The sequence below is a fragment of the Acomys russatus genome, chromosome 2 (assembly GCF_903995435.1).
Source record: "Acomys russatus chromosome 2, mAcoRus1.1, whole genome shotgun sequence".
Taxonomy (NCBI): domain Eukaryota; kingdom Metazoa; phylum Chordata; class Mammalia; order Rodentia; family Muridae; genus Acomys; species Acomys russatus.
Window position 1 is genome coordinate 81,237,326 of NC_067138.1, and position 21,839 is coordinate 81,259,164.

Genomic DNA, 21,839 nt, shown 5'->3' on the forward strand with positions numbered 1-21,839 from the left:
TTTAAATATATATCTCATATCTTTAAAAAATAATCGTAAAGCCAGGCACAGTGGCACACACCTATAATCCCAGCACTGAAGGCAGGCAGATCACAGTGAGTTCGAGGCCAGTCTGGTCTACAAAGTGAGTTCAGGACAGCCAAGGCTACACAGAGAAACCCTGTCTCGAAAAACCAAAAAGCTGGAGGAATGGGAGGATAAAAGTGAGGGGAAAACAATTGAGATGTAATCTGAATAAACTAATTAAAAAAAAAAAACAACCCAAAAAGCCAGTAAAGGTAAATGATATGCTTAGGATCATAGGAGTGTTCAGTAAGGTGCCAAAGACTACATTGCAGTTTCAGATCATAGATCATATTTAGAGCTTCGAAGGAGCAGTTTTATAATCTATCTTCTTATCTACGGCAGGAGATGTATCCTTTTAGAGCATAATAGAAATTTACCTTAATTGAAAACTTTCCCTAGGAAACTTTTTTTTGGTTGTATATCAGCCTGTTAATGCTTAGACATTGTGATTTAATTTTCTGTAGTCAGTAATTATATAAATGCTTGAGCCATGCAGAGCCTGTTGTTGCTAAGCTGATCTGTTTCATTGGACTTGTGGGAAGGGTGTTACTCTGGACTTTCCATATCTGTTGTGAAGGTCAAACAGTGTGGACAATTGTTAGCTGAACAGAGAACTTAAGAACTACAGGTATTGGAGTACAAGATGTCCTGATCCATACTTGAAGCTGTTTGTGACCTGGTTCTTCACTGTTTGTGTCATTTTATCCCCAGAGGCCATTCCTTTTGTTTATGTGGCTGCTGCCAGTAGTTTTCCTGTCCTCTCACTTCCGTGTTTGTGCTGTGCACTTCCCATGTCTCCCCTCCCCTCCCACGCCTCATACTCAGAACAAGTAAGGGTAGAAGTTTAGAATTTGGCCTGGCGGTGGTGGCACACGCCTTTAATCCCAACACTTGGGAGGCAGAGGCTGGCTGACCTCTGTGACAGCCTGGTCTACAAAGTCAGGACAGCCAGCCAGGGCTCTGTTACACAGAGAAATCTTGTCTCAAAAAACAAAACAAACAAAGTTGTTTACAATTTGTTTTTTCAGGTTTGGTAAATCAGAACTTTCAGATTACCATTTGAGGTAGAGGTGGGGGAATCATTCTTTAGTTGAACAGAAAGTGTTATTTTTTTCAGAATAATTTGGCACACACACTGAGTCATGAACATGTAATGATATGTAATGCATTATCAAGAATTTGGACTTTATATGCATGGAGAGAAGCTGGAGAACACTCCCTCATTTCTCTCTAGATATGTCTGTCTATCTGCCTGCCTGCCTGTATGTCTGTCTGTCTGTCTATCTGTCTTGTCTATCCCTTATTTCTCTCCAGATACGTCTGTCTATCTTCTTGCCTGCCTGTCTGCCTGTCTGTCTGTCTATCTCTGTTTTTTCCTTTCTGAGACAGATTTCTTATATATCCCAGAATAAATAGTCTGGAAACCTCTGACCTTCTGTTTGTTCTCCTTCCATCATTGAGTGTTGACGTTATGGGATATGTGTCACTACACTGTATTCATTATTTGAACTTTGTATGAAGCTCTTGGTCCCCTTTTTGTTTCTTGAAAACATCCCTTGGTCCACTGAGATTAGTATACTTACTGTCTGGTGGCAAGGTGACATGTTTAATAAGTAGATAGGAGACAGCAGCTACCCTCACATGGGAGCTGCAGGAACACTGAGTACAACTATGACAGTGTGTAACAATATATTAATGAGAATTACAAACACACTTGAGTCCAGTGTACCCCTCCCTTAACATGATGAAGGCAGAGTTCTGTAACAACATTTTGTAATACTAGGATAACAGTTGACTTGCTTGTTTCTAATCTTTTTTTTTTTTTTTTTTTTTTGGCTTTATTTTCATAGTTACATGAGTTAGGTTTAATCTAGTCTTTCTTATTCTGAGGATTGGAGTAGTTTCAAGTGAACAGAACTCCAGTAAACCACATTACTTGGTTAAAAATCCATACTACAGAGATGTAGGTGTTTTGTTTTTTTGGGACTTTCCTTAGGGGACAAAGGGACCCTGTGGCTCTTTGTTAAGTATTATTGACAACATTTAATGGATTTGTCTTAATGTTTGAGTTACTTCCAATAGTAGTGAGTATGATTTCAGATTAGTTCAGTGTGTGTATGTGTGTGTTTGCACCTGAAAAGAGCAGAAACATTGTCCTTCCTTTGCTGGTTTGTAGATAGCACCTGACTTCAACGTATGTAGTGGACATGTATATTTTAGCTGGAAATAGCAGGGTTTGGAGAATGATTGACAAAGTGTTTATTCTGTTTTGATATACTCAGGAAGATACATATATATGAACAAGGTTTCTTTAACTCACTAAATGTAAAGATGCTACTTTGATTTTTTTTTTTTTTTTTTAAGTTTTTTGAGACAGGATTTCTCTGTTATCTTGGCTGTCCTGGACTCACTTTGTAGACCAGGCTGGCCTTGAGTTTACAGAGATCCACCTGCCTCTGCCTCCCGAGTGCTGGGATTAAAGGCCTGCGCCACCACTGCCCAGCTTTTTTTTAAAGGCAGAGTTTTCTGTGTATACACATCTGGCCTGGAATTGATTTTGTAGACCAAATTGGCCTCAAGCTTAGAACTGATAGGTTTAACTTTGTACTCATTTTAATTTTACTTTATACTTTGTTCCTTATCTTTAGAAAAATACTTCAATTGAGCTGGGCTGGTGGTGCACACCTGTAACCCCAGCACTTGGAAGGTGGGTTGCAGTGAATTCGAAGCCAGCCTGGTCTACAAAGCAAGTCCAGGACAGCCAGAGTTACACAGGGAAACCCTGCCTCAACAACAACAACAACAACAACAACAACAACAACAAAAACAAAAAAAAAAAGAAAGAAAAAAAAGGAAAAGAAAGTAAAATTCTTCAATTATATTTCTGGCTGCTGGAGTGGTGGCTTAGTGATAAAAAACACTTGCTGTTCTTGCAGATGTCCAGAATGTAGTTCCCAGTGCCACATAGTAGTATACAATCATCTGTAAGTCCAAGGACACCAGACATTCATGAGGTACACATGTATGCATATAGACAGCACACACATAAAATAAAACAAATATTAAAGGAATGTTTTTGAGAAAAAAAAAATAGTCCTGGGAAACAAATTTACTTGTTTTATTATTTACTTATTTTTATTTTGAAAATTGTATTTATTTTTTAATCATTGTGTGTGATGTGAGTGTGAATATGTACATACAGAGGTCAGATAACCTTGGAAGTCATTTTTCTCTTTCTACTAAGAATTCCAGGGATTAAACTCTGATGGTAGCTTGAAGGTATGTGTGCCACTTGTGTGTAGGAGACCTCAGAGGTCAGAGGAAGGCATTGAATCCTCTGGAACTCAGTTACAGGAAGTGTGAACTGCCATTTGGACGATGGAAGTCTTCTATAAAAGCAGTAAAGTGTTGTATTCCACTGAGACATTTCTTGAGCTGCTATTTTTATGTTTTATTTTTGAGACAAGATCTCTTGTATCTCAGGCTGGCTTGGACCTTGCTATGCACGGAAGAATGCTTCCATTGTGTGAATGTTGACATTACAGGCATGTACTACCGTGCAAGTTTTATGTGGTACTGGAGCTAGAACCTCAGGCTTTGTGCATGCTTGTTATTTGTTTCTTTTCTTTTTTTTTTTTTTAAACCCAGGATTTCTCTGTGTAACCTTGGATGTTTAGGAACTCCTTCTATAGACCAGGCTGGCATTGAACTCATAAAGAACTGCCTACCTCTGCTTCCTGACTGCTGGGATTAAAGGAGTGCATGAGCACCTACCTGTTTTGATTTTTTAAAAATAATTATTTTTATTTTATGTGCATTGGTGTTTTGCCTGCTTGTATGTCTGTGTGTGAGTGACATATCTTATAGATAGAGACAGTTGTGAGCTGCCATGTGGGTGCTGGGAATTGAACCTGGGTCCTCTCAACCACTGAACCATCTCTCCAGCACCCCCCCCCCCATGTTTGATTTCTAATCATTCATTTTCATTTTCTGTAAGAGTACTGTCTTTCAGTCGTAAAATATTGAGGGGTAACAGTGACATGGTGTTACATCTGACATCACAGCCTGTCTCTGTGTCCTCCCTCCCCCACCTCCTGAGAGATAGGGTTTCTCTGTGTGGCTTTGGCTGTCCTGGACTCACTTTGTATACCAGGCTGGCTTTGAATTTACAGTGATCTGCCAGTCTCTGCTTCCCGAGTGCTGGGATTAAAGGCATGTGCCATGATGCTCGGCTCGGCCACAGCCTGTCTTTTTAGCTCTTTTACCCTCAGTTATTCTGTATGTTTTAAAATCTTATAAAGTAAAATCAGTTGTTAGGAGTAACACTGAAAATGGGCAATATAAGTGTGATTTTGAATGTAGTGGGTAGTCAGTGAATTTTGTTGTTAGGAATCACATTTCCTTACTGCAAAGTCTTCATGTGGTTCCCTCGCCCCACCTCCCAGATAGGGTTTCTCTGTGTAGCCCTGGGTGTCCTCGACTTGCTTTGTAGACTATGGTGGTCTTGAACTAACAAAGATCAACCTGCCTCTGCCTCCTGGGTATTGGGGATATAGGTGTGCGCTTCATGAGTTTTTATAGTACTTTTGTTACAGAGGTGTTTAGAAAGTGTTAAATTGTGTTCCTTTGAAAAATAAAAGATATCTAATACTTCGGCTGGAATAGTTTCAAGTTAATATTTTGTTTTGTTTTTAGGTGATTCCTCCTAAGGAGTGGAAGCCAAGACAATGCTATGATGACGTTGATAATTTACTTATCCCAGCACCAATTCAGCAGATGGTCACAGGGCAGTCGGGACTGTTTACTCAATACAACATCCAGAAAAAAGCCATGACGGTGAAGGAGTTCAGGCAGCTGGCTAACAGTAGCAAGTGAGTCCACTGAGTTTATATTTGTATTTCTTACAAAGAGGTATGTGAGCCTGGTCATAAGCCAAGTAGTCTGAGCAGCTGTAATGAAAAGAAGGAGCTGCCTTCATTTCTAGCCCTCATCTCTGGTTTCTTTTTTTGTTTTGTTTTTGTTTTTTGAGACAGGGTTTCTCTGTGTAGCCTTGGCTGTCCTGGAACTCTCTTTGTAGATCTGGTTGGCCTTGAACTCACAGAGATCCTCCTGCCTCTGCCTCCCGAGTGGTGGGATTAAAGGCATGTAACACCATGCTGGCTAGGAATTAATTTTTATTGGTGTCTTTTTGTTTAACTGAGGTGACTTGATTGTAGAGTGATTCTTTTTCTCTGAAAATTGCCATGCAGGAGACGTTGTCTAGTTCGCTTGTCACTGAATATGGTGCAATCTGAGCCATCATAGGTATTTTTACTATATAAATTGAATGTTTCAATAGGTATGACATCAGAAATACTTTTGAGGTTTTAGAAATTATTAGGTAAGTGTAATAAACATTTACTTAATAACAATATGTATTTCTTGGTATTCTGTAGTTTAAGGATTGTTAGACATAGTTGGGTCTCTTTTTTTTTTTTTTTCCCCTTGGAGACAGGGTTTTCCTGTGTAGTCTTGGCTGTCCTTGACTTACTTTTAGACCAGGCTGACCTTGAACTCACAGTGATCTGCCTTCCTGTGCCTCCCAAGTGCCGGGATTACAAGAATGTGCCACCATGCGCAGTCCAGTTTGTTTTCTTTTTAGTTATACTTTTTAAAAAAATAATATATGAGGATTATTACGTGAGTTTTGGGAGAGAAGGAAAGGGGGGAGGGGTACCCCACAGAGAGAGAGAGAGAGAGAGAGAGAGAGAGAGAGAGAGAGAAGAGGGAGAGAAAAAGTAAGAGGGTAGAGCAGGTAGAAGGGGAAAGAGGTAAGAGTAGAGAGAGCTTAGTTATACATTTTAATAATTAGGATATGTTTGAACAATTTCTAGATTGAATTTTCTTTTCAAAGTCAATTTTCTTCTAGGTTTTTTTTGTTTTTCGAGACAAGGTTTTTCTTGTAGTCCTGGCTGTCCTAGAATTGCTTTGTAGACCAGGCTGTCCTCGAACTCTGAGAGATTCGCCTGCCTCTTCCTACTGTGCTGGAATTAAAGGCATGTGCCACCATGCCCAGCTTCCTCTAGGTTTTGATTAATCTTTTTCATAATGATTATAGTGTTAAGATGCTGTGCTGCTTAGTTTTTTGTCAATATGACTGACACAAGCTAGAATTGGGAGCTTGCCTCCATCAGATGGTCTATAAGTAAGTCTGTAGGACATTTTCTTGGTTAATGATTGATGAGGAGGATCCAGGCTACTGTGGATGATGACATTCCTAGGCTGGTGGTCCTATATTATGTAAGAAAGCAGGTTGAGCAAGCATTGAAGACCAAGGAGTAAGTCAGGAAGCAATGTTCCTCCATGGCCTTTGTTTAGTCCTGCCTCCAGGTTCCTCCTCTGCTTGAATTTTGTCTTGACTTCTCTCAGGGATGGACTGTGATTGGGGCATGTGAACCAAATAAACCCTTTCTTCCTAAATTGTCCTTGCTCATGGTGTTTATTACAGCAATAACAAAAATAAATAAATAAATAAATATATATGCATACATATACATACATGTACATATATAATATATACTTATATGTGAGTATATGTACCTTGAGTTTTATGGGGAAATTTACTAGAAACGTTGGTGGTATGTATGTTTCAGATCAAGCCAGGGATTTTATCCATACAGAGCATGTGGTCTTGTGAGTGGTTGAAGATTGGTTCTGAGAGGAATAAAGTTTTAACTGTTTATTTTCTCTCTCTTTTTTGTTTTTGGTTTTTTTCGAGACAGAGTTTCTCTGTGTAGCCTTGGCTAACTTTGTAGACCACACTGGCCTTGAACTCACATCAATCCTCCTGCCTCTGCCTTCAAAGTGCTGGGAGTAAAGGATGTGCCACCATGCCTTTCCCCTTTACCTATTTCTTATTAGCATACGCATTTGTATAGGTATATAATAATATATAGTTTGCTTGATGTATAGAGGATAAAATACTCTTAACACATGGTTGATTAGGTATGCTATTTTATGAATTATACCATGGAGTCATCTTAACAGCTTACTTGTTGATTCCTATCTTATTCTATTTTTTAATTAAAATCTTACACAGGTTTATTTTAATTACAAATATGTATCCTCTGTTTTCATCATTTCCTCCTCTCCTGCCTTCAGCTACTCTTTTATCTTTCCCACTCCCTCTCAAATTTTTGTCCTCTTTAATTATCACGCATACGGATATGTCTGTGTGTATGTGTGTGTGTACACAGAGAAACCCTGTGTGGAAAAAAAAAAGACAATTATGTAGGAGATATCCTGGTCCTTTGCTCTTAGAATCTTTACCCTTTTCAGCAGTGTTTCTGAGTATTAGGTGTCTTAGGAAAGCTGTTCTTCAGGGGATGCTTCTGGGTAAGCTGCAACTCAGATTCCTCCAAGGACATGGTGTCTTCAACAGTAGGGACTTATTTTCACTCTTTGTGAGGTAACCAAGGGCAATAGTAGCAACCTGTATTGTTTGGGAGTCACTTGATTTCTCTGCACAACAATTGGAAAGGAGTTTCTCGTGTTTGGTAGTGGGTTGCTGCTAATTAGTTTACAGCACTTTTTATTATTATTATTTAATTTTTTTGGAGACAAGGTTTCTCTGTGTAATCTTGACTATCCTGGACTCATTTTGTAGACCAGGCTGGTCTCAAACTCACAGTGATCCTCCTGCCTCTGCCTCTGGAGTGCTGGGATTAAAAGTGTGCATGGGCACCCCAGCTTAGTTTATGGCTCTTGATTGGAACATATTTCTCTCTCTCTCTCTCTCTCTCTCTGTGATTTTAGGTAAAAATATATACTATGATTCCCTATGGCTTCTTCAAGCATCCTTAGTGTTACTTAGTCCCCTTTCTTTCCTTCTTTCTCAGTATTGTCCTCATGCTTCACCATGGCCCATCCAGTTAAAGCCCCTCTTTTTCTGTTTTCCCATTTTCTTCTGTATAGCATGTACTCCTAAAGTTTTGGAGCTATAGCTACAGAAAAAGAACATTCTGTGTTTGTATTTTCTGGGTCTGGGTAACCTCATTCAGTGTAATACTTTTAGTTCTATAAATTTACCTGAAAATTTTATGCTTTTAATTTTAGTAGTATGCTTTTTATGAAATTGGGTACATTAGAGTTTGATGAATAAATTCTTAAGATTGTGATTTCTTGCTTAGTTTTTCCATTGATTAAACTGAAATGTCCTTTATCTCTTCTGGGTAGTTTTAATTTCAAGTTTATTTTGTTGACTATTAAGATAGGGGCACTTACTTGTTTCCTTGTCTCTTTTTCTTGGAGTACATTTTCCATCGTTCTACTTTAAGGTATTGCCTGTTATTAAAGCTGTAATAATTACTTTCTTGTATGCAACAGAAAGAAGGATTTTGTTTCTTACTCCATTCAGGTGACCTTTATTTGCCTTTTGATTGGGGAATTGATGCTATGTATATTTAAAGTTAGTGTTGATTGCAGTAACTTTATTTTTTTATTTTATTTATTTATTTATTTATTTTTTTGGTGAGGCAGAGTTTCTCTGTGTTAGCCTTGGCTATCCCGGACTCACTTTGTAGATCAGGCTGGCCCTTGAAATCACAGTGATCCGCCTGCCTCTGCCTCTCAGTACTGGGATTAAAGGCATTCACCACCATGCCCAACAAATGAGTTTTAATGCATTCCCCAGACTGGTTCCTGGTATACATGTGTAACTTGGTGTATACCTACCTGTAGGTTGCATAGAGTGGAGCCTGGCTAGGATACAGTGGAACTTACTAGACTAGATTAATGCACATGGTACATAGGGTATAGGACCCGTGCCAAGCCTGAGGGTTGGAAAGGCACTGGCAGTGACTGATTAGACTGGGCAAACACACAAGGTATTATCACACCAAACTTGGGAAGTGGGAACAGCACAGGCAGGACTGACTAGATTGATTCTGAGGTCTGGAAAGGGTGCAGGTATGCTACGGTTCAGAGAGCTTACCGGAGTGGACTGAATACAGGGTTGAGGGCCAAGGCAGGGGCTGTAGCATAGACAACTAGAGTAGAGAAGGAGGGGAGGTGGCATAGACAACTGGAGTGGGGAAGGAGGGCGAGGGGGTGTGGGGGGGAGGGAGGAGAGCACAAGTAATATACCTGGGTCTGCTATCGTGATAACAACGCCCCTGATAGCAAGTGAGGCTGAAATCAGTCTAGTCCCAAAGACATAATTTCTATTTTGTAGAGCAATACTCAAGTTCCAGAGAAATTTAGCTCTCTGCCCAGGGTTATTTAGCGTTTGCATACACCTTGATGTGTGCAGTGGCTCTTACCTGTAATTATAGTTCTAGGGTTGCCAAGGCAGGAGGAGCCTGGTCCCACTTTTAAATGAATGAAACGTTCTGAGAATGTATTATTGAGGCAGTTTTGAGTGAATTGACATTTGGAACAACTGTGATGGTTTGGCTACGTATTAGGGATAGACTGTAGAGATAGTATTCAGAGGATTCTGGTACTGTTTACTGAAAGTGCTCACTTCTAGCTAATGTCAATATGCATTTCAAACACTTAATGATGTAAAAATTTAACATCAATTAATGATATCAAACTTAAATTTTTTTTTTTTTTTTTGTTTTTTGATTTTTTTCGAGACAGGGTTTCTCTGTGTAGCCTTGGCCATCCTGGACTCACTTTGTAGACCAGGCTGGCCTCGAACTCACAGCGATCCGCCTGCCTCTGCCTTCCGAGTGCTGGGATTAAAGGCGTGCGCCACCACGCCAGGCTCTAAGTTTTTTTTTATTATAGCATTCAGGGTTAAAAAGGTATACAGTGACAGATTCTATAGTGCTGCAGTGCACATACTGCTTTTTCAGAGGATTTGAGTTCAGTTCCTAGCATCCATGCTGGATGGATCAAAACTACCTGTAACTTTAGTTCAATGGAATCTGATAGCTTCTTCAGGACTCCAAGAGGACCCACACACATGACATATATTCACAGATACTGATAAGTAAATTAAAAAAAAAATCTGCATGTTGTTCATGTCATGTATGTGTGTGATGGCTGCAGAGGCCAGAAGATGGCATTGTATCCCTGGAATCGGAGTTACAGTTATGAGCTGCACTATGGGTCAGTGGAATCATACCTGAGTCCTCTGGAAGAGCATCAAATGCTTTTTACTGCTGAGCCGTCTCGTCAGTCCCTGACACTGATTTCTGGTTGTCTTGTTTAGATTCTTCCTGGATTCCCAGATACACCTGCAACCTATTAATAGAACTTGTAAAATGATGTAAAATTAACAATCCTTTTATACTCTCTTTGCTTTGGCTATGGAGTGAGATTGCTGTTTTATAGGAAAGTCAGTAAATTGTCTTGTATTTCAGATACATTAACCAAATTATGTTTTTAACCTTTCTAAAGATAGATGACCACTTTTTCTCCAATATTGTGAAGATAGATGTCCTTTATTTTGTATGTAATTAAAACCATCCACTATGCTTCAAAGGGATTTCTGCTTCTGCTAGACCTTCCTTCCTTTTTTAGCTTTGCTTCATTATTTTCTGAATTCATTTCTTTGCTTATTTTCTTCATTAAAAAAAAAAGGTATCTGTTTTAGTTACTTGTCTTGTTGCTGTGACAGAATACCCTGACAAAAGTTAAATTAAGGAAGAGGTGTAGAAGAGGAATTTTAATTCAGAACATGGTTGCTCTGGCATGAGATCAACATCCAAAGACATTCTAGGTCTGTGTGATACGGCTGAAACACAAACACCCTTTAGTCCAGGAGACAGAGGCAAGCAGATCTGAGTCCAAGGCCAGCCTGGTATAGAGCAAGTATCAGGTAAAGAAAAGCTTAGGCTTAGGCATGGTGGTACATGCCTTTAATCCCAAACAATGAAGGTAAAGTTAGTTTGTAGAAGGAAGCACCCATGTTTGAAAGTGATGTTTACTTGAATGGCAGAAAAGTGAGGAATTGAAGAAAGATTTGACAGAATAGGGTACACCCAATTCTCCTGAGGAGAGGGAAGGGAAGCTACTTGGTGAGGTCCGAAACTCACTGAAGACGACTCAAGTAGTATGGAAACAACAAAGAGTGTTTATTCTGCAGGGAATTCCAGCAAAGGTCATTCACTTACACAACATTGGAGCTCGCAGGCTTCTTTTAAGGTCAGAAACGGAAGTTTCTACTGTCTATGTGTCCTCGATTGGGTTTGGCTTGTGCTTGTGGAGGCTACGTGCCTCTGATCAGGACTGACAGGAGTCTATGGAGGCTATGTGACCTCTGTTGGGATAGGCTAGGGCTGAGTCAGGGGTAGGGGTGGGCAGTTGAGCTACCTTATCTGCCCCAGATAAGGTGGCCAGATGTCTTGGCCATCTCTGGTTGCCCCTTTTTCTGAGGTTCTTCTCACTTCTGAGGAATGTGAACTTAGGCCTAGCAAGAAACCGAAGCCTGTCATGGAGTTGGCCTTTCAAGGGACAGTGATGGCGGAAGGAGGTGGGGAAGAGGGAGGGGGCGGTCTTACTGGGATAGTAGTAGAGATACAGGTTGCAGAGAGAACACAGGTGAAGACAGAATGAGCCAGAGAATGAGAATGAGCCAGAAGCTTAGAAAAGATTGCTGGAATTAATTTGAAGCCAAACAGAGCGATTTAGAGGCTGAGAGAAAAGCCAGGTTGAACAAGTCAGCTGGGAGAAGAGTTTGAGCTGGAACAGCTGAGCTGAACCAGCCAGCGCAGAGCTCAGTAGAAACAAGAAAGGAGAGTGAGCTTATTAAGCAGTAAGTTTCAGAAGCTGAAAACATTCTAGGCCTAGGTTAGATTGTATGGAGACTAGAAGCTTCCAGGACTAGACCTAGGTTAGTGGACAAAGTTTCTTTTATGAAGAGGTTATTTGATTTAAAGTTCCAGAGGATATAGTCTATTGTGGCTGGGAAAGTTAAGCAGCAGGAGCAGGAAGCAATGGTAGTCCATAGTCAGGAAGCAAAGAGCCCTGCAGGGAAAGTTGTTGCTCTTCTCTCTTTCTTACTCAGTCCAGGATGGAACTTTCCAATTTAGGATAGGTCTTCCTATTCAGTTTATTTCAGGTAATCTCTCACAGATGTACCCAGAGATTTACCATTTCACTGATTCTATATCGTGTCAAGTTGAGCTTCATTGTATCTTTTGTGATAATATTATTGCTTAAAATCCAAATAATTCAGACAAGTGCATTTCTTTTTTTTGTGAGAGATAACTATTATATTTCTTTTTTAAAATATACGTTTATATGTAAATAAAATAAACTACATACAGCAAGAAGAACCACAAAACAATCAGGGATTATATAAATGTTACATTCATAGTTGTTATATTTAGTAATTAAGGCAGTGAGGTAGATACAAGGTACCAGGCAGCAGATATTGTGTTATATGAGGTTTATTAAGTGAGCATGGGGGAAGAAAGAAAGGGGGAAAGGGTACCCCAGAGAGAGAGAGAAAGAGGGAAAGAGCAGGTAGAGTGGAGAGAGAGAGCCACATCCAGGTTTTTCCTTTTATATGGCCCTTGGCAGGGCCACACCCTGTGGCAGGTAGGCAGTGACATCACAGGTAGGCGGACTGAATCAGAATGCTAACAGTAGTGTTTTGTCTATTTGTATTTGGCAACCTTGAAGTAAACAGCTTTCCTATCTTGGTGAGTCTAAATGTAAATCACTCTCTATCACATCTCATCATTATCAACTTAAAACATCTATCTCCACCCCAAACCATCTTAACCCCTAAACACTAAGCTTAATTGTAAGACTAAACTATCTGGTTTTCAATTCCATGAGAGGCTTGAGACACAATAAAACTTAGGTTAGCAGCTTCCAAAATGAAAAAAATGACAGAGACAGTTTGCTGCCTGAACAAAGCTCTATAATATTGGAGCATCTTTTTCAGCCTGCTGGCCCAATATATCTTACAGATATCTGTGAGGCAGGAACTATTGAGGACTTTTAAAAAAGATATATTTTATTTATTTCTTTAATTTTTACTTTTATTCTTTTATGTGTATGAATGTTTTACTTGCATGCATGTATGTATATGGCTTCGGAGGCCAGAAGAGGGTATTGGATCCTCTGGAACTGGATTTACAGTCTGTTGTCAGCTACCATATGGGTAGTGGGAATTAGACCCCAGTCCTTTGCAAAAACAGCTAGTGCCTTTAATGGCTAAGCCATCTGTCTACCATCAAGAGTTACTGTTTTAATTTTAATTATGTGAGTGTTCCTATGTGGCTTTGTGCACATTAGTGCCAATACCCAAGGAAGCCAGAGTTGTTCGATTCCCTAGAGCTAGAGTTCTAGGCAATTGTAATTTGCCCATTTTGGGTACTAGGAGTCAAACTTGGGGCCTCTTCAAGAGTACTCTTACCCACTGAGCTCTTTCTTTACACATTTTACTCCCTAGAAATAGAATTTTATATAGTTCAGGCAGGCCTTGAGTTTGCTATGCAGACAAAATTGGTCTTGAACTCTTGATCCTAATGCTTCTTCCTCTTGAATGTTGAAATTTTAAGTGTGCACCATCATATTCAAGAAGATAATTGTTAATATTAATAATTTCATATATATTCCCTTGTCCCTTTTTTGGGGGGACAGGATTGCTATCTGGACTAGGTTGGTCTTGAATTCTTTATGTAGCTGAGGTACAGCTTTTTATTTAAATTTATGACTTTCTTTCCATTTTCCAAGTGCTGGAGTTATAGGCATGTACTACCACGCCATGCTTATGTACTTCTGGGGATTGTGTTAACTCTGGCAGCCTGTCCCATAGATAAGCAGTTTACCAACTGAGCTATGTACCTAGCTCCAGAGTTTTGTTTTCAATTTTTTAAAAATTTAACTTAAAAATGCATCAGTGGGGTTACAGTATACACAATAATTTCTAAACTGGTATATTCAGTGTGGAAATATTTTAATGTCATTACATAGAAGATCTGCCTTGTTTTATTTTAATCATTAATTGCTGACTATTCAATCTGATAGTTAATATTCATTGTCAAATTGACAGGATCGAGGATCAGCTAAGACAGGACTCTGGGCATGCCGGTGAGGGTGTGCATTAGATTATTTGAAATAGGAAGACCTACTTTAACTGGATAGTGCCGTTGCATGGGCTGTGAGCCTAGATTGGAAGAAAAGGAGTGCTGAGCTGAGAGTGAGCATTGATTAGTCCTTATTTCCTGAATGTAAATGCTCATGAATCAGCCATCTGAAGCTGCATTGCTAAAGTGAACCTTTTCTTCCCTAAGTTGCTTTTGTCACAGTACTGTATCACAGCTATAGGAAAGTAACTCATACCTATTGTGTTTCTAGTTATGCTACGGTATACCTCCTCATTCATCATTGTCTGCATTTATGTGCTGGTAAGATGGATTCCTAAATTTCAGATCAAGGGCATATATACTTTTGACTTGATATGTGTTGAGAAATTATGTTATGAAAAGATTGTGCTAGTTTATTCTTCCATTCTAACTACATAAGTGGTTTCGTTTTTTTCTGTTATTAATATACTAGGTAGTACCAATCCAATAATTGCAGAATATTTTATTTTTGCTGTCTTGGAGATTTATAAAGGTGTTTTCCTCCCAGTTTTTCCATAGATGTTCTGTTTTTTTTTATATATATAGAAATTAATATAATGTTCTTATATAATTAATTAAATATTTTAGAAATACTTTGAAAACTAAAATAATGACACTTACTGATTTTATTTTTATGAATGTGCTTGCCTTACTGATGAAGATAAAAATTAAAAAAAATCTAGTTTTAAGTATAAATGTATTTTTATATTACTTATTAATTTTGAAACCAAAGGAGTGTATAATATTTTTATTTAGAAAGTAAATTATATTAGATGGGTGGAAACATTAAAATTGCCTCACTAGTCTGGTTTTTACTTTTTAACTTTTTATAGATACTGTACTCCAAGATACTTGGATTATGAAGATTTGGAACGCAAATACTGGAAAAACTTAACTTTTGTGGCACCTATTTATGGAGCAGATATTAATGGGAGCATATATGATGAGGTATATTTATACTTATGTTTTTTAAAAGATTGCCTGGTGATACTGCTTTTGTTTACTATTTTTAGATAGCTGGAAAGTACTCAATTGTATCTATTTCATTACTTTTATTTTATTTGTTTGCTTTTGGGTATCTGTACTTTTTACGTATGAGAGGTTAAAAAAAACCCAGTAGGATTCTTTCCTTTTCTCCCTTCCTCCTTTTCCTTCCTGCTGTTCACTTTTTCTGATTTTTTAAAATTCATATTTTTACTTTAATATGTGTGTGTGTGTGTGTGTGTGTGTGTGTGTGTGTGTATGTGTGTGTATATATCTGTGGTTGAGGGTATGCATTTTTGTGCAGATGCTTGTGGAAATTAGGCGCATTGGATCCCTTGGAATTGAAGATAAAATTGGTTGTGAGCTCACTGATATGAGTACTAGCAAGCAAATTCAGGTCCTCTGCAAGATCAGCATTCATTAGTAACCACTGAGCCTTTTTTTTTTCATCTCCCCTCTACTTGCACCCTTCTGTCTTTTGAGCTAGGGTCTTAAATAGTTCAGGCTAGTTTAAAACTCAGTGTTTAGCTGAGGATGACGTTGAACTTCTGATCCTTTTGCCTCTACTGCTATTTGCCGTGCTACATCTGTGAGTAGTCAGAGGATAACTATCAGGAATAGGTTCTTCTGTCATTTTGGTTTTGGGGATCAAATTCGGATCCACTGCCTTGGTGAGCTCTCCTCCATTCCTACACTTTTTATATTTTTTCCTTTCATAGACAAATTATATGGTTTCTTTTCCTTTAAAAAATATATCTGATAATCTTTTTAAAGCTATAAATATTATATTTATCATGACAATTCATCTTTAGTATATAGCATGTACCTTTAATTTACATTAGAAAAATTCATATCAACTGATTTATAAGTTATAATGAGGCTGTTAAAATTTTTCTGATGTTATTTATAGTAATTACTCTCCTTCTATATATATATTGGATGTAGTGATAAACTCTTCTTTTAGGGCTAGAGATATAGCTCAGTGATAAGCACTTGTTTGTCTTATGTTACATAACACTTTGCCATCCTGGGTTCAATTCCTTGGACTGCAAAAATAGACAAACAAACAAATGGAGGGAGAATAAATTTTACTGTGTAGGTAATAAATGAGTGAGCTATAGGATACTCTTTCGGCAAATTTTTGTTCCTCAACAATCTTCCTTGTTCTCTGTGGATAGACGTCCATTGCTAACCCTTGCTTTAGTATTGTTGTTATATTATATTATATTATATTATATTATATTATATTATATTATATTATATTATTGTCTTTTGAAAAGTAAATCAAGTTAAAAAGTACATGTCTTAATTAAGGTTTCTACAGCTTTGATGAAACAACAATGACCAAAAAGCAAATTGGGGAGGAAAGGGTTTATTTAGCTTATACTTTCATATTGCTGTTCATTACTGAGGGAAGTCAGGACAGGAACTCAAGACAAGGTAGGAACTTGGAGGCAGGAGCTGATGTAGAGACAATGAAGGAGGTGCTGCTCCCCATGGCTTATATGCTTTCTTATAGAACCCACGACGACTAACCCAGGGATGGCACCACTAAAAATGGGCTGGGCCCTCCCCCTCAGTCACTAAATAAATGTCTTCCAGCTCTTCTTACTGGAACATTTTTCTCAGTTGAGGATCCTCCTTTTAGATAATTCTGGCTTGTGTCAAGTTGATATAAGACTAGCCAACATAGTAAACAAAACAAATTCAGAATACCATAATTTCTTATATGTGAATATTTGTGTCATTTCTGACCTCAGGGAAGAATTTTATCAGCACCCTCTTCCCTGTGTATGCATGCATTACCTGTTACTTGCTTCAGCTTCCTCCAGTGGTAACTTATTCTGGCATCATAGTAACTCTTTCTTTTCTTATAACAACATTGTGACCCGCTTCTGAACTTTATATAGGTAGGATCATTTAGTGTAAATTCTTTCTTTCCCTCTTTCTCTTTATTTCTCCCTTGTGACAGTTTCTTGCTATGTAGCCAGGTTGGTCTTGAAATCATAATGCTTCTCCCACTGCCCTTTCATCCCGTCAACCTGGGTTCTGAGATTATAACTGTATTGTACCAGCCAACCTTCATTATTTCATTTCCAAGTTTTTCTGGATTGCACATAGCTGTAGTTCATTCATTTAATGGCTGTATGTGATTTGGCTTCGTGAATGAGCTATAATTTGTCTTTTGGTTAGTAGTCATTTGGGTTGCTTTAATTTTTGATTTTTTTTTTTTTATGAGCATGGCTTCTATGTATGTTCTACAAATGTTTCCTAAGCTATAGAAGCATGTCTTTTTGAGGGTCTACAGATAAGTATGGTTGTAAATAAAGACATAACAGGCTTTAGAAGAAAACTTTGCAGTTTATAGTTACCCTTCTTGGAGATTTTAGCTAGTTTGTTAGGTCCATGTGTGGGTTTTTTGTTTACTATTCCCTCCCCCGCCCCCGGGGCAAATAGCCATGGCTGTCCTAGAACTCTGTAGACCAAGGCTGGCTTGAACTCAGAGAGCTGCTTGCCTCTGTCTCCCAAGTGCTGGGATTAAAAGTGTGTACCACTATGCTTGGCATGGTGTTTTAAATTTGTATTATGATCCCTGCCCCCTCAGGTCCATTGGATCTTTGTGGCATAATTTTTTTTTTTTCACCATTTCCCTTCTACTACTCCTCCCTTTTCTCTTACTTTTTTTCTTTCTCCTTTTTTCTCTTCCCTTCTGTTTGTCTTTTCTTCCCTCCCCAGTCCTTCTCTCCCTTCCTTGTTCTTTTGTGCCTCCCAGTCCTCCCCAACACGTCTTTTAAAGCCAGGATTTCACTTTGAAGCCCTAGATGACCTAGGGCTTGGCATGTGTTTCAGCCTGGCCTCAAAGTTGTGGTGATCCTCTGCATCTGCTTTCCCAAGGATGGAGTTATAGGAATGTGTCACCATGCTAACGTTTTGTTTTGTTCATTGTTTTTTTTTTTTTTTTTTTTTCCTTAAGACAGGATCACTGTAGCTGAGGCAGGCCAGAGTCACTATGAAGTCTAGTGTGTCTGAAAGAGTTTGCCTGTTGATGCTTTTAAAATTTATTATTTTTGCTGGGCATTGTGGTGCACGCCTTTAATCCCAGCACTTGGGAGGTAGAGGCAGGCGGATCTCTGTGAGTTTGAGGCCAGCCTGGTCTACAAAGTGAGTCTAGGACAGCCAAGACTGCTTAAAACCCCCTCCGCCTTCCCCCCAAATTATTATTTTCTTTGAGTGAACCAGTTACTTTGCCTTGTCTTTAAAAGTTTTCACTTGACTTTGTTGAAGTTTTCATTTCCACCATCCTTGCATTTGGTTTTTCTTTAGTATTTGTCTTTTTAAAATCACATTTTCATGTCCTATATTGACTTTCTTATTTTGTCCAGTTGTCTTTGTTCCCTTGTAATTTAATAAAAAATTTATTAATATTATGCTTAATTTCTTTAAACATTCTTCTCATTCTTTTGTCTTATTTTTCTAGAGTTTTGTCTGTCTGGTTTCCTCTTATCTGGGGTCATTGTTCTGAAATTAGTGAAGTTTAGAGGAATCACAGCATACTTGCTTTTTGTATTGCAAATGTTTTGTTTTGGGACTTGCATATTAGGAGTTAGTTGATTGATCTCCCTCCCCCTCACCCCCAGTTTGCAGTTATTGCAATGCTACATAGGTATTAGTCTATAGTAGCTCTTTTGTATTGTTTTCTTCTGTTAGACTTAAAACCAGGCCATAATGATCTATTCCCAGTCCTTTTCTGCAACAAGAAGTCATTGTCCATGGGTAGATTCACTATGAAATAGAGTGATATTAAACTATGCAAAGTCACCTCTTAAGCACTAATCATGAGCTGGAGAGATGGCTCAGAGGTTAAGAGCACTGACTGCTCTTTCAGAGGTCATGAGTTCAATTTCCCGCAACTACATTGTGGCTCACAACCATCTATAATGTGATCTGATGCCCTCCTCTGGCCTGCAGACGTACATGCAGGCAGAGCACTGTATACATAATAATAAATAAGTAAAAAAGCACTAATCACTTCATGGACTAAAGAGACATTTTTAGTCCTATGTCTATTAATATATTAGTTATTGTGACTATGAATGGAAATAAGAAATTACAAAGAAGGAAAAAAAGTACTAGTAGCATGAGTGATTAACTCTGGGATGATACAGAACCTATCACCAGCTTACTCTCAGAACATTCCAGAAGTTTCTTTTTCTTCATGTGGATATATGTGCTCTTTTGTACTTAGTATTATTTATTTATTTATTTATTTTTTTAAAGACATGGTTTCTCTGTGTAGCCTTGGCTGTCCTAGTAGACCAGGCTGGCCTCAAACTCACAGTGATCCGCCTCCTGAGTGCTGGGATTAAAGGCGTGCACCACCATGCCCGGTGTATTAATTTTATTACATGCAAATTGTAGGCTTTTAAAATTTATTATTTCCTCTATTCCCTCTATGAGTTTTCATTGTAAATGAATCGGGGTTGTCTTCTACAGTGACCCCTGAGCTCCAATGGGAGGGATGCCATGGAGATCTAAAGTTTAGACTGTCCATGATGACTGCTGAATATGAGTCTCTGCATCCGCTTCCTTCTCTTGCCAGTGGAAGCCTCTCTGATGACGACTGAACAAGGCATTGATATACGAGTACATCAGAATATAATTAGGGATCATTTCATTGACTTGTTCCTTCCAGTTGTGCTTGGCTCTAGTCTAGGACTCTGGGCTGTCTAATCTCAGGCTTCTGAACATTCAAGCAGTGTTAGGCATGGGCTCCCTCTTGTGGAGTGGCCCTCACGTTATACCACATATTATTAGTTGACCACTCTCACAAGTTCTGTGCCACCATTGCCTCAACACAACTTATAGTCAGTCATGACAGATAGTTGGTCAAAGATTTTGTGGCTGGGTTGTTGTCCCAGTCCCATCTCTGGAATTCATTGCCTGGTTACAGAAGATGCATGGTTCAGGCTCTACGTCCTCCATTACTAGGAGTCCTCACTGGGGTTACCATCATAGATTTCAGGGAGTTTAGACTCTACTATGTTTCCCATATTACCTCCCAAATGCTCTCCAATTCCAGTCTTATCCTCACACTCTCTTCCTCCTTATTCACCCCCAGTCCATCTGTAAAATCTACTTTATTTCCCCTTCCCAGGGAGATCCATATGTCCCTCAGAGCCTTTCTGGGTTGGTGGATTATAGCATGATTATCATCTACTTAACAGCTAATATCCAGTTATAAGTGAGTAAATATCATGTTTGTCTTTCTCTGTCTGGGTTACCTCACTCAGTATGGTATTTTTCTAGTTGTCATTTTTTTTTTTTTTTTAAACACGGCTGTGTAAATGTGTCACATTTTCCTTATCCATTATTTTGTTGAGGGACATCTAGGTTGTTTCTAATTTCTGGCTATTATGAATAGAGCAGCAGTGAACATGTTTGAGCAAGTGCCCCCGTGGTAGGCTGAAGCATCCTTTGTGTATATGCCCAAGCATGATATAGCTGGATCTGGAGATAATTGAATCCCCATGCGGATTTCCATGGTCGTACAAATTTGCATTCTCACCAGCAATGTATGGATGTTCTTCTTACTCTATATCCTTGCCAGTAAGAACTGCCACTTCTTTTTGTTGATTTTACCATTCTCACAGATGTTAGAAGAAATCTCATAAGTAGTTTTGATTTGTATTTCTCTGATGGCTAAGGATGTTGAACATTGAAGTGTTTTTCATCCATTTGGTTTTCCCCTTGAGAATTCTCTGTTTAGATCTGTACTCATTTTTTAATTGGGTTATTTGTTTTCTTGATAATTTAGTTTCTTGAGTTCCTTATATATTTTTTATATTAGCTTTCTGTCAGATGTGGAGTTGGTAAAAATCTTTTCCAATTCTGTAGACTGCCATTTTGTTTGAATGACAATGTGCTTTTCTGTGCAGAAACATCTCAGTTTCATGAGTTCCCAATTACTAATTGCTGACCTGAGTGTCTGTGTTATGGTTGACTGGAGAACTTTTGACTCTAGCATTCTTGTTGGGTTATTTGAGATTTAAGTTCTTTTTTGTCTTTTACTCATAGTTTAGTGATGATAGAAAGGCTATGTGTGTTAAATAGGATTTTCTTAAGTTTACTGATAGTCAAAAAGATTTGTTTTGCTTTATTCTTTGATGGGTGTGCAATCTTGATGTCTTTGTACAAATGGCCTATTATCAGCTCTGTGTGGCAACACATGCCTGTAATTCCTGGTCTGAGATTGAAAGCCAGCCTAGACTACATATATCATATTGTCACAAAACAAAACAAAACAAAACAAAAGTGAAGCACCACTCTTAGTATATTTGGTAGTTTTATCAAATTTGATCAAAGCTTTTTTTCCTTTGTAATCTTAATCTATAGTCTTCATTTAGAAGGACCTTTTTGATAATTAATTTGGTTCCAATTGATACCATCTTCATGTGTTTTTAGGTGGTAGCATCAAAGTAATGTGCATTATAATAATAGATATGAGAATATTCTATCTATTTGGGTTTAGGAGATTGCTTTCCACAGTACTTTCCCTGATGTGTTGTTCCATACTGTATTCTTTTCTTTTTTCTTTTTTTTGTTTTTTGAAACAGGGTTTCTCTGTGTACCCTTGGCTGTCCTGGACTTGCTTTATAGACCAGGCTGGCCTCGAACTCACAGAGATCCACCTGCCGCCTCTGCCTCCCGAACGCTGGGATT

At 38.5% G+C, this 21,839-nt stretch overlaps 1 protein-coding gene across 1 annotated transcript in view; it reads left to right on the plus strand.

The window, feature by feature from the left end:
• Positions 1 to 21,839, plus strand: part of Kdm4c (lysine demethylase 4C) — a 184,658-nt gene that overhangs the window by 12,860 nt on the left and 149,959 nt on the right. The window contains exons 3-4 of the mRNA XM_051163382.1: positions 4,762 to 4,937; positions 14,969 to 15,083. Coding sequence (XP_051019339.1) covers positions 4,762 to 4,937; positions 14,969 to 15,083 — 291 coding nt within the window. The remainder of the gene's footprint in view (positions 1 to 4,761; positions 4,938 to 14,968; positions 15,084 to 21,839) is intronic.